This window comes from Kogia breviceps, chromosome X, assembly GCF_026419965.1.
Source record: "Kogia breviceps isolate mKogBre1 chromosome X, mKogBre1 haplotype 1, whole genome shotgun sequence".
Taxonomy (NCBI): Eukaryota; Metazoa; Chordata; class Mammalia; order Artiodactyla; family Physeteridae; genus Kogia; species Kogia breviceps.
The window spans coordinates 132,806,739-132,819,675 of NC_081330.1; the positions used below are offsets into that span (position 1 = coordinate 132,806,739).

The following is a 12,937-nucleotide window of genomic DNA, read 5'->3' on the forward strand; positions in this document are numbered from 1 at the left end:
GGCTGTGAGACAGCACCACAGATGGCACGGCTGAGGCCGCAGATTTACTGGCGCGTGTTTCGGGAGGTTGGAAGTGTGAGGTCAGGATGTCGGCCTTGTGGGTGCCCTTTGAGACCGTGGGGACGGCCCTCTCCTCCCCGTGGGATCGGGGCCCGCCCACCCTAGTGACCTCGTCGTACCTTCATCCCCTCTTTAAAGACCGTGTTTCCTAATTGAATCACCTCCTGAGGTCCTGCGGTGAGGACTTCACATATGAATTTGGGGGTTGGGGACACAATGCGGCCCATAACAAGCCGTTCAACAAGCTGTTCACCAGTTTACCATCCAGAGTTGGTGTTTACGCTTGGCCATTCTGAGACCTTTGCACATCGAGAGGACAGCCATCCCTCAGCATCGTGTCTCCCTGTACCCTAACGTCTGTGTGTACCTGAATCTTAACGTCTACCTATACGTGTCTAAACGTGTGTCTGTACACGTAACATCACATCATCTGTGTCCCATCTTAGCACATCGAATGCGTACCTGTACCCATAACATGGATCTCTGCCAAACCTTGACATGTGTCCACACACATATCTCGACATCTGTTCACCTATACGAGTATCTTAACATCCACCTAGAGATCGATCTTAATGCGTATTTATACACATAACGTGACATCTGTCTATGCCATGTCTTAACATGTATCTCTACCAATAACATCGCTCTCTACCAGATCTTAGCATCTGTCCACACACAGAAGTCGGCATCGGTCCATCTGTATGAGTATCTTAACATCTACCTGGGGATGTATCTTTTCTTACAAAATAATCACCTGTTTATGTGTTGGTTTTTCTGTTCTAATACCTATAGATGCATCTTTTTCTTTGTTTTTTGTAGACACATCTTAACATCGATCTCTACCAAATCTTAACATCTGTCCGCACACATGTCTTGCATCTGTCCATGTATATGAGTATGCTAACATGGACCCGGAGGTATATCATTTTTTTTAAAGATTTAATTGAAGTCGAGTTGATTTACAATGTCGTGTTAATTTCTGCCTCACAGCAAAGTGACTCCGTTATACGTATATATGCATTCTCTGTCATATTCTTTTCCACGATGGTTTATCGCAGGAATTTGAATAGAGTCCCCTGTGCTCTACGGTAGGACCTTGTTGTCTATCCATCCTACATATACTAGTCTGCATCTGCTGACCCCAAACTCCCAGTCCTTCCCTCCCCCACCCCCTCCCCCTTGGCAGCCACCAGTCTGCTCTCTGTGTCTGTGAGTCTGTCTCTGTTTCGTAGGTAAGTCCGTTTGTGTCTCATTTTAGATTCCACGTGTAAGTGACATCATAGGGTATATGTCTTCCTCTGTCTGACTGACTTCACTTCGTGTGATCCCGTCTCACCTAGAGATATATCTTAACATGACCTGTTCATGTAACACGACCTCCGTCTGAGTGCCACCTCGGCATCTGTCCGTCCCTGTCCCTCTCTGTCCCCCCGAGGCGCAGCCCTCACTCCCGCTCTGGCCCCGCAGGTTCTGGACGGGGCACGACGACCGCTTCCTGTACATGCTGATGGAGTTCGTGCCGGGCGGCGAGCTCTTCAGCTACCTGCGCAACCAGGGCCGCTTCTCCAGCCCCACCGGGCTCTTCTACTCCGCGGAGATCGTCTGTGCCATCGAGTACCTGCACTCCAAGGAGATCGTCTACAGGGACCTGAAGCCGGAGAACATCCTGCTGGATAGACACGGTCACATCAAGCTCACTGACTTTGGGTTCGCCAAGAAACTGGCGGACAAGTAAGTGAACATCCCCCCGTGTTCCCGTCTTCCCTCCCCCTGCCTCTGGCGGCATATGCTCTGCGTCCCCTGCGCGGTGACCACCTTTTTCCCTAGATTCCACAGAGAAGCCACATCGTACGGTACTTGTCCTTCCCTGTCTGACTCGCTTCACTCAGTATGACCACCTCCGGGTCCATCCACGGTGCTGCAGGTGGCGTGATTCCATCCATTTTTCTGGCTGCGTAATATTCCAGTGTGTGTGTGCGTGTGCGCGTGTGTGTGCGTGTGCGTGTGTGTACGTACAGCATATTTTTATCCATTCGTCTGTCGATGGACACTGAGGTTGCTTCCATGTCCTGGCTACTGTAAACAGTGCTGCAGTGAACATTGGGGTGCATGTATCTTTTCGAATTAGAGTTTTCTCCAGATATATACCCAGGAGTAGGATTGCTGGATCACATGGTAGCTCTGTTTTTAGTTTTTTGAGGAGCCCCCATCCTGTTCTCCGTAGTGGCTGCACCAGTTTACATTCCCACCAACAGTGCACGTGCGTTCCCTTTTCTCCACGCCCTCACCAAGTCATGTGACAGCTTGCCTTTCTGATAAGAGCCATTCCGACAGGTGTGAGGGGGTAGCTCTCCAGTTAGCTTTCCTTTTCATCGAATGTTCCGTGCACATACGTGGAGTCCGGGAGCTTTCTCCCTGCACTCTCCCTTCCGCTTTCCACTCAGCTCTGCTCAGACAGAGCTTCGTCTCCTGGGCACCTTCCAAAATTCTGCTGCTTTTGTCACCTGGTTCCTTCTTAGTCCTGGTGGATCACATGTTGTACAGTTTCCTTCCATCATTCTTCGTTGTTTTTTGGGGAGGGGGCAGAGCTGAATTCCTTTAATCCACCACCTTTGAGTAGGAAGGATTATGCCTTTAAACATTTTGACATTGTCTTTATGTCGGTTTTTTTTTAAACTTACATCTTTTCATTTCTTATAACAACAAAACACCAAAAGAGTCCTTTTGCTGAGCCAGTGCATGGTGAGTTTGGCTGTGCTCCTATGTCAGTACAGGTGCAGTACTCGCGCTATTTATAGATACCTGTTTGAGATGCATTCTATAATATAGATTTCCCAAAGTGGGATTACCAGGACAAATAATTCTGAGAAACATTGTTAGCCCCGAAAAGTTGATGTCATGAAGAATAATAAAATAAAAGAAACTCTTACATAATTCAATATAAAATACCTTTGGGATTAATTTGCCCCAAGGATCCTGAATGCCCTGTTTACCTGGGGAGAAGTGTTTATAATGAATATGTATCACCCTATAATTTAGAGCTTAGAAAAGGACAGCATGCTGGATAAGTAAGGCTGATGTCGTTGCAAAGCCGTATGGGTTGCGTTTTCACGACTCTGAGTTTATAAACAGCATGCTCTTTCTGCTGGGAACCACGCTGCCTATGATATGTAGAGAACAAAAGCGTTAACTGTTAGTGTTTTAAGTCCCATGCAGTTAAGCGAGGAGGACCCCTTACATGAAGCGCTGGGGGCTTCTCTTGTGGTCTAAAGGTATGGTTTTGAGTTCAATTCTAGATTTTTATTCCAAAGAAAGGAGTAAGACCCGGAGTGGCTAAAGCTGGGGCCAGGGGCAGGGTTGGGGGGGAAATAGAACTTTCTTATTTTCCATGTTGGCAGTCTCTCATCCTTTACATCACACATTCGTTTCCTAGGTTTTTGGTTTCTTTTGGTTTTGGGTGATTCTGCTGTGGTTTTTGTTTTACTGTTGTTTTTTAATTCTCTAATAAAACATAAGCTTTTTTCCCTGTATCCCCAGCTGCCCACCCCATCAACTGATACAGTTATTAGGCATTGAGTAGAGACACCCAGACAGAGGGGGAGACACAATGGACTCTACTTTTTCTTTCTTTTTTTCAAAAATTTGTTTTATTGAAGTATAGTTGATTTACACTGTTGTGTTTATTTCTGCTGTGCAGCAAGGTGATTCCGGGTCTACATATATATGCATTCTTTCTCATATTCCTTTCCATGATGGTTTATCACAGGAGGTTGAATAGAGTTCCCTGGGCTCTACAGTAGGAACTTGTTGTTGATCCGTCCTGTATGTACTAGTTTGCCTCTGCTGACCCCGAACTCCCAGTCCTTCCCTCCCCCTCCCCCCTCCCGCTTGGCAACCACCAGTCTGTTCTTTATGCCTGTGTGGACCCTACTTTTTCTGTTACCCTCACAGCTGCTGATAATACCTGCCGTCATACAGGACTTCATTTCGAGGGACAAAGATGTATGTTTTGTTCCTCCGGACAATTTTAGTCATTTAAGTTCCTAAAATTTCTGTCTAGAGCAGTGCTGTCCAGTACAAGTCCAACGCAGACCTCGTGTATTATTTCACATTTTTTAAGCAGCCATGTTTCTAAAGGTAAAACCGGTATAGATTATTTTGTTCATAAAGTCGATTTAATTCAATATATCCCAAATAGGATCGCTTCAACGTATCGTAAGTATCAGCACTGAGAGACTTTACGTGAATCTTTGCTACTGAGGTTTTGAAATTCCACGTGCCTTTTGTCCTTTGGTGCGTGCATCTCAAGGAGGGTGCTGAATGTTCATCAGAAACACTTGATCTGTATTTAGCGTCCATAACGCTTAACAGCTGGAAAAAAAGTAGATTCACGTGCCCAGGCTCTCCAGAAATAGTTAAAAGTTTTTCAGTCGCTGCATCGAGTATGGGTTGTTAAATTGAATGTTCAAATTAATTAAAATTAGGTTAGAATTTCAGAACCTCTGTACTTTTAAAAGTGCTCAGATGCCACCTGCAGCCAGTAGCTCCCATCTTGGGAAGTAGGCCTGGAAAATACACCCGTCGCGTCGTGACGAGATGGGGTTGGTTCACGTGGTACCTGTGTCCCTCACGTCGTAGAAACAGCCCCATTTGTGGGAAACGATATGGGAGCTGTTTCACACTAAATGATTCATCTCTGATGGTTTTTAGAGAGGGGCTATCCTAGGATCGCTTTTATGATGCAGTTATTTTTTTTTTAATTAGTTTTTATTGGAGTATAGTTGCTTTACAGTGTGGTGTTGGTTTCTGCTGTACAGCAAAATGCATCAGCTATACATACACCTATATCCCCTCATTTTTGGATTTCCTTCCCATTTAGGTCACCACAGCACTGAGTAGAGTTCCCTGTGCTATACAGCAGGTTCTCATCAGTTATCTATTTTATACATAGTATCAATAGTGTATATATGTCCATCCCAATCTCCCAATTCATCCCACACCCCTTCCTTCCCCCTTGGTATCCATACATTTGTTCTCTACGTCTGTGTGTCTATTTCTGCTTTGCAGGTAAGTTCATCTGTACCATTTTTCTAGGTTCCACATATATGCATTAATATACGATGTTTGTTTTTCTGACTTACTTCACCGTGTGTGACAGTCTCTAGGTCCATGCATGTCTCTACAAATGACCCAGTTTCGTTCTAGGATGCTGTTAAATGCAATCTGATTTTCCCCTGTAGAATTTCATCTGCTGCATGGCTACAAATGAAATGGGATGGTTTTACGTAGAAGAGTGTGAACACTGTATATAATTCTAAAAATTGGTTTTATGGCGTTGGTGCTGCGCCCTATTGGTACCATGTGGTATATAGTCCACCTGGTCGTTTTTTGTTTTTTGGGTTTTTTTTAATCATTTTATTTGGAAGCCCTGATCCAAACAAACCACCGATAAAATGTTTCACAGATACACTCGGTGATAAGTTTGGCCAACCATCATCATTTTACAGCTGAGAAATCTGAGGCCCTGAGAGGTCAGGTGGTTGGCTTGCATCCCCACGATTGCCAGGTGGCATACCTTACGGCTTGCAGGTTAAATTCATTGCCCTTACCGGGAGCCTCTGTTAGCGGAGGCACCTCAGAGGGGCCGTTGGGAATGAAGGGTGGATTTGGGGACCACTTGCCTCTGCGGGGCCCCTGCGTCTCCCACTCTCCAGCTGGTGCGATTGAGTACGTTGTCTCTTGTTATCACCCCGTGTGCCTTGCTTTTGCCCATCTGTGTAGTGAGCACTGTTCCTACCCTGTAGGGTGATAGTTAACGATGGATGGGTCTGCTCATCGGAAAGTATTTCCTAAGAACGGTTCCTATCATGTAGCAAAGCACTGAGTAGACAGTAGGTACTTCTGACTTTATCATGCCCACCCTTACGTCATCACCATCAGCAACATCGCCACCCTGTCATCACCGTCACCATCTCCACAGTTATCACCTTCATCACCATCATCACCGTCCTCACCATCACCATCATCACCATCACCACCATCACCTTCATCACCATCACCTTCATCACCACCATCATCACCATCATTATCACCATCATCATCACTACCATCATCACCATCACCATCATTATCATCACTATCACTATCACTATCATCATCACCATCATCACCGTCCTCATCATCACCATCACCACAATCATCATCATCATCATCACCATCATTATCACCATCATCATCACCATCATCCTCACCACCATCATCACCATCACCATCATTATCATCACTATCACTATCACTATCATCATCACCATCATCACTATCATTATCACTATCATCACCATCATCATCACCATCATCACTATCATTATCACTATCACCATCATCATCACCATCATCACCACCATCACCATCATCACCATCATCATCATCACCATTCTCACAATCGCCATCGTCAACATCAACATTGTAATGACCATCATCGCCATCATCGCCATCATCACCACCATCATCATCTCCATCATCACTATCATTATCACTATCATCATCATCACCATCATCATCATCACCACCATCATCTCCACCATCATCATCAACATCACCACCACCACCACCATCACCATCATTAACACTATCACCATCACCACCATCACCATCACCATTCATCACCATCATCATCACCACCGTCACCACCACCGTCAACATCATCACCATCGCCACCACCATCACCATCACCTTCATGATCCCCACCATTGCTCTGGACTGAACTTGTGTTCCTCCAAAATTCATGTCTTGAAGCTCCAACCCCCATTGTGGCTGTATTTGGAGATCATGTTGTTAAGAAGCAGTTAAGGCCAAATGAGGTCATGACAGTGGGGTCCTAACCCCATGGGATTGGTGACCTTATAAGAAGTGTATTTCTCCCAGTGCTGGAAGTCCATGGACGGGATGCTGGCTGCTTTGGTTCCTGGTGGGGCTCTCTTCCTGGCTTGTAGACGGCCTCCTTCTAATAGAGTACAGAGAGATCTCTCTCTCTTCCTCTTCTTTTAAGGACAGGAGTCATTGGACTAGTCCCCGTCTTAACCTGATTACATCTGCAAGACCCTATTTCCAAATACATTCACAGGTACCAGAGTCTAGGACTTTTGGGGGGGGAACACAGTTCAACTCAGTGGGGACGCCACAGAAGGCAGTGGGCAGTAGGAGCACGTGAGAAATTGGACATGTATTTTACAGAGCACACCTGGATAACCGTCTCCCACCCCCCGTTGTGGTGGAACTGATAAGTGAGAAAACTGAGAACGGCGGGTGTCACTTTGCCCTCTCTTCAAGAGCCAAGTGAGCAGAAACGATAAGACCGAGGGCATCGATAATTCACAGCCTGGACCAGCACTCTCCCAATAACATCCACCACTGTCTGTCTTGTCTTAGCATACTTACTGCAGTATGAAGTTCTTTCTAGCAATTTATGACTCTCTCCATCCAAGAAGCATGGGAGCTTTTTGCAGGAAGCTTTTTTAAGTATAAAGAGAATTCTCTTAAAAGGAGAAGACGGCTTCCACCTTGGCAGTAATCGTCTGCTGTGAACCTGGGTGTACAAATGTTTGTTCGAGTCCCTGCTTTCAATTCTTTGCGGGCGTTAACCAAGGACGGAATTTTCTGGGACTTAGGGAAATTCTCTTTAACTTTTTAGGGAGCTGCAGTACTGTTTGAAATCTAAGGCTTTAAGCACGTTTACTGCAGTCTGAAGCTCTTTCTAGCAGTTTATGCCTCTCTACATCCAAGAAGCCTGGGGGCTTTTTGGAGAAAGCTTTTACTTGAATGAGGGAGTCATGCTGCCTGAGTTTACTGAGAAACTGGAAAGTCATACAGCCTTCGATCTGTGCCCCACACCCCGGGATGAAGCCAGGAAGAGACTCACCTTTCCACATGTAAGCGGAGACACCACACCTAACACAGATACAATTATCTGCACCCGCCTCCACCTGGTGAGGACATCGGCTGAGCGCCGGGCTTCCAGCTAGGTTCAGGCCACCTGAATCTAGTGTGCCCCACCTGGGAATGCAGCATTAACGGGCCAGTACCTGGATCGTTCGGCGGAATTAACGAATTTCATGAGCCAGAGCAACGAGGCTTGACTTTGCGTTGACTCAGCTGTGGGTGTGGCGGGAAGAAAGGTGCTCCTGAACTTAAGTCTTGGGGACGAGAAACTCCTAGCCGGACCGCCAGGCGGTTCTGTGCCCCCTGACGGGATGTCGCTTGAGAAAGCCCAGCAGGCAGCGTGAGCCCCTCCCCGCTCGACTCCGTGTGGGAAGAACCCACACCTCCCATCTCCTTTCCTTCCTTGAACATACGGCCACCTGCTGCACCCGAGTTCCTGGCTGCTTACCAGACCATGCAGTCTCTATCTGCGCCAATGCAGACGTGGCCTTCCATTCCTCCCATAGGATTTGAAATTGGGCTGACACTTTGTATCACAAGGGGTTCTAGGGAAATGGGAAGGAGTCTGTCGTGTGAAAAGAGAATCGGAGGTCGGGAATGGAGAGGTGTCCCGGAGAGGGGAAGCAGGGACCCAAGAGCACCCTCTGGGTGGGTTCCTGGAGAGAGCTGAAGACTCCCGCCCAGGGCCGCCGGCACTCCAGTGGAGAGGGCTCGGGCCAGACGCACCGCTCACACGGCAGGGTCAGCGTGAGCTCGGTGACGGGCAGAGGAAGAGGGAGAGTGCACAGACGTATCGGAGAGCAGAGACACTGTTACTTTCTGCACATCAAACCTGCAAGACCGGGGTTTCTTCTCTCAGTGCTTCATCGTTGCACCTCTTGCTGGAGGAGTTCTTCGCAAAGGATGTTTGCTCCCTCCTAAGATGCCGTTCCTTCCTGCCCGTCTGTACACAGGTGCCGGACGCGAAGGCAACACTAGACAACCCGGGCACACGTGGTCTGGAGCCGGGCCGCAGCCCGTGGCTCACACGCGGCTCTGTCTGGACTGACGGGTCCCGGAGCCTTTCCAGACCCGCCCTTGGTCCAGCGTCTGCCGAGGTCCTGGCCACCTTACCTTGACTCCGGGCGTCAGACACCTGTTCCTGGATCTCCCGCCCACGGGGACACCCTCCTTTCTCAGCCTCTTCTGTCTCTGCCCTTTATAAAATTTTAACTGTGGCAAAATACACATAGCATCAAAGATACCGTCTCAACCACCTTTCAGCGTAAACTTCAGCGTATCGATTACATTCAGAACGTGGTACAGCCGCCCCCGCCATGCACCTCCAGAACGCCTTTCTTCTCGCAGAACTGAAACTCTGTCCCCATTAAAATGTGCAGCTGCCCTGCTTCCTCACCCTCGGCCCCTGGACCCACCGTCCACTTTCTGTCTCTATGCCTGTGACTCCTCTAGGGGCCTCGTGTAAGTGGGATCATTAGGTATTGTTCCTTTTCACTGTGTTTTCACTGAGCATAATGTCTCCAAGGTTCTTCCTTGTTGTAGCAGGCGTCAGAGCTCCCTTCCTTTCCAAGGCCGCACGGTATTCCGTAGCCTGGATCTATTACATTTTGTTTATTCACCCACGAGGGACGCGTGGGTTGCTTCTCCCTTTTGCCTGTTGTGAACGGTGCTGTTACGAACACACGTGTACAGATATCTCTTCAAGACCCTGCTTTCGTGCCTCGTGGGTATGTGCCCGGGAGTGGGATTGCTGGATCATAACGGTGATTCTGTTTTTAGTTTTTTGAGGCCCCTCCATCCTCTTCTCCACAGCGGCTGCACCATTTTACATTCCCACCTACAGTGTAGGAGGGCTCCCTTCTCTCCACGCCCCCATCACCACTTGTTTTCTGGGTTTTTTTTTTTTTGATAGTAGCCATCTGCATGGGGTGAAGTAGTCACCTCTGCACTTTGACTCTTTCCTCCCGCCAATCGCGGGGCAGAGTCGCAAGGAGAACCTGCAGTTCTTGCTCACGGAAACCCCATCGCACCTCCTTTCTGAGCTGTAGGCGCTCGTCTGCGTGACGTGACGTCACGTCTCCAAGCCTGGGGGGGGCAACTGGGTGGTCAGCCTGTTTAAAGAGATAGGCGTGGACATCATTCTATGACAGTTTTCTGGACCTCCACAGCTGTGTTTCCAAATGTTTCGTTTCTCTGGCCATCCTTGAGCTTGTAGCCCGTCACGTAACACAAGTTACAATACCCGGTGTGGAGTGTGAAGACCCCAGGTGCTTTAGAAGCAGAGGTGAACTGGGTGAGGGCTGATGTGACACGGCCCACATGGGGTGGGCGTTGGGCTTCTGGGACCGCCATAACAAGGTACCACAAACGAAGGGGCTTAACCCAGCAGAATGTTACCGCCTCACAGTTCTGTGGGCCAGCGTAGGAAATCAAGGTGTTGCCAGGGCAGTGTTCCTTGTAAAGGCTCTAGAAAACCATCTGTCCTGTGCCCCTCTCCTAGCTTTTGGTAGCCTCACGTGTTTCTTGGCTTGTAGATAAAGCAGATAGGAGATGTGTATAAAATGGAATCTTATTCAGCCATAAAAAAGAAGGAAATCTTGCCATTTGGGAGAACATGGTTGGACCTTGGGGGCATTAAAGTGAGATAAGTCAGTCCCAGAAGGACGCATACTGTAGCATCTCACTTACGTGTGGAATCTGAAAAAGCTGAATTCGAGGTCCCACTCCTGGGTGTAGATCCAGAAAAGACGAAAACTCTAATTTGAGAAGATACATGTGCCCCTGTGTTCATAGCAGCACTGTTTACAATAACCAAGACATGGAAGCAACCTAAGTGTCCATGGACAGATGAATGGATAAAGAAGAAGTGGTACGTATATACGGTGGAATATTACTCAGCCATGAAAAAGGAATGAAATAAAGCCATTTGCAGCAACATGGGTGGACCTAGAGATGATCATACTAAGCAGAGTAAGTCAGACAAAGACAGATAATCATGATATCACTTATATGTGGAATCTAAATAAATGATACAAATGATCTTATTTACAAAACAGAAACGGACTCACAGACTTAGAAAACAAACTTATGATTACCAAAGGGGAAAGGGTGGGGGAGGGATAAATTAGGAGTTTGGGATTAACAGACACACACTACTGTATATAAAATAGATAAACAACAAGGACCTGCTGTAGAGCACAGGGAACTATATCCAGTATCCTATGATAAACCATGATGGAAAAGAATCTGAAAAAAGATATGTGTTTAATCGAATCACTTTGCTGTACACCTGAAACTAACACAACATTGTGAATCAACTGTACTTTAATTTTTTTAAAAAAACAGCGGAACTCATAGAACCAGAGGGTAGAATGGTGGTCGCCAGGGGCAGGGGATGAGCGGAGGGGGAAATGGGTGAAGGTACAAACTTGCAGTTATATGATAAATATGTTCTGGGGATTTAGTGTATATCATGATGACAAACACACACCAAAAACACAAGACAGGCAGATGACATTGATTGCCTTGGACTTTTACCCAATGTAAGAGCATGGGGTGGAACCAGGCAATTTCCAAATCTTCTTTGAGGTTTAACAGCCTAGCTGTCTAAACTGCACTTTTGGGAAGAGAAAGTCACCATTCAGACTTTTGCTAAAGGCTCTGATGGAGCTCATAGCTCATGTGTCACAGCAGCATTTGCCCTGGCATCTCCTTTGGTTGCCCATTTTTTGTTTGTTTAAGATTTTTTTGATGTGGACCCTTTTTGAAGTCTTCGTTGAATTTGTTGCAATATTGCTTCTGTTTTTGTTTGTTTGTTTGTTTGTTTGTTTTCCGGTACATGGGCCTCTCACCGATGTGGCCTCTCCCGTTGCGGAGCACGGGCTTCGGACGCGCAGGCTCAGCGGCCACGGCTCACGGGCCCAGCCGCTCCGCGGCACGTGGGATCCTCCCGGACCAGGGCACGAACCCACGTCCCCTGCATCGGCAGGCGGACTCTCAACCACTGCGCCACCAGGGAAGCCCTGCTTCTGTTTTATGTTTTGGTTTTTTTGGCCACCAGGCACGTGGGATCTTAGCTCCCCGACCGGGGATGGAACCTGCACCCCCTGCATTGGAAGGCAAAGTCTTAACCGCTGGGCCGCCAGGGGAGTCTGTGGTTGCCCTTCTGGATGTTAATCACTGTCACTGATCTGTCATGTAAAACGTAAACATGACCTTAGCGTGTTATTTTCCTGTGCTTTGGACACAGGGTTTTTAAAAATTGAATTTTCCCTCTTTCTTGCCAATGGGCTGGAGCACACAGGGACCTGAGAGGTTGCAGACCTCAAGCAGAGTCTGTTGAACAGGACCCTGAGGCGTTCAGAGCTGCCTTAAATGCAGCGGGAGGCGTAAGGGACCAGGTTTGCCCAATATGTGATCCTTGGGGTGTGGCAGAGAGAAGCTATGTGGCTTTAAACAATTCTGTTAAGATTCGTATAGCACAAAATCCACTGTGTTCGCCATTTTAAAGTGAAGAATGCAGTGGCGTTTAGCGCATTCGCAGGGATACACCACCGTCGCACCTGTTTAGTTCCAAGACACTCTCACCCCCCCCGCAAAAGAATCCCCGTACGCATTACCAGTCACTCCCCCCGCCCCTGACAACTGCTAATCTGCTTTCTTTCTCAGTGCGTTTGCCTATTCTGGGTATTTCATATAAATAGAATAATAAGATACATGTCCTCCTGGGCCTGGCTTCTCTCCCTGAGCATCGTGTGCTCAAGGTCACGGCTGAGTCACCCTCCACCGTGTGGGACCCCATGCTGTGTAGCCATCATCCACTGACGGCTCTTTATCTCTTTTTTCTAAATTGAGTGAGGTACGAATGGCGTATAACATGGTCTCGGTTTCAGGTGTACGACATAGTGATTGGATACATGTACCTACTATACAGTGATCT

At 47.5% G+C, this 12,937-nt stretch overlaps 1 protein-coding gene across 2 annotated transcripts in view; it reads left to right on the forward strand.

Moving 5' to 3' along the window:
• The window catches only part of PRKX (protein kinase cAMP-dependent X-linked catalytic subunit), an 86,874-nt gene that overhangs the window by 45,997 nt on the left and 27,940 nt on the right, over positions 1-12,937 (forward strand). For both annotated transcript variants that reach the window (XM_059050687.2, XM_059050686.2), the window contains exon 3: positions 1,528-1,791. In XM_059050687.2, the coding sequence (XP_058906670.1) occupies positions 1,528-1,791 (264 nt within the window). The remainder of the gene's footprint in view (positions 1-1,527; positions 1,792-12,937) is intronic.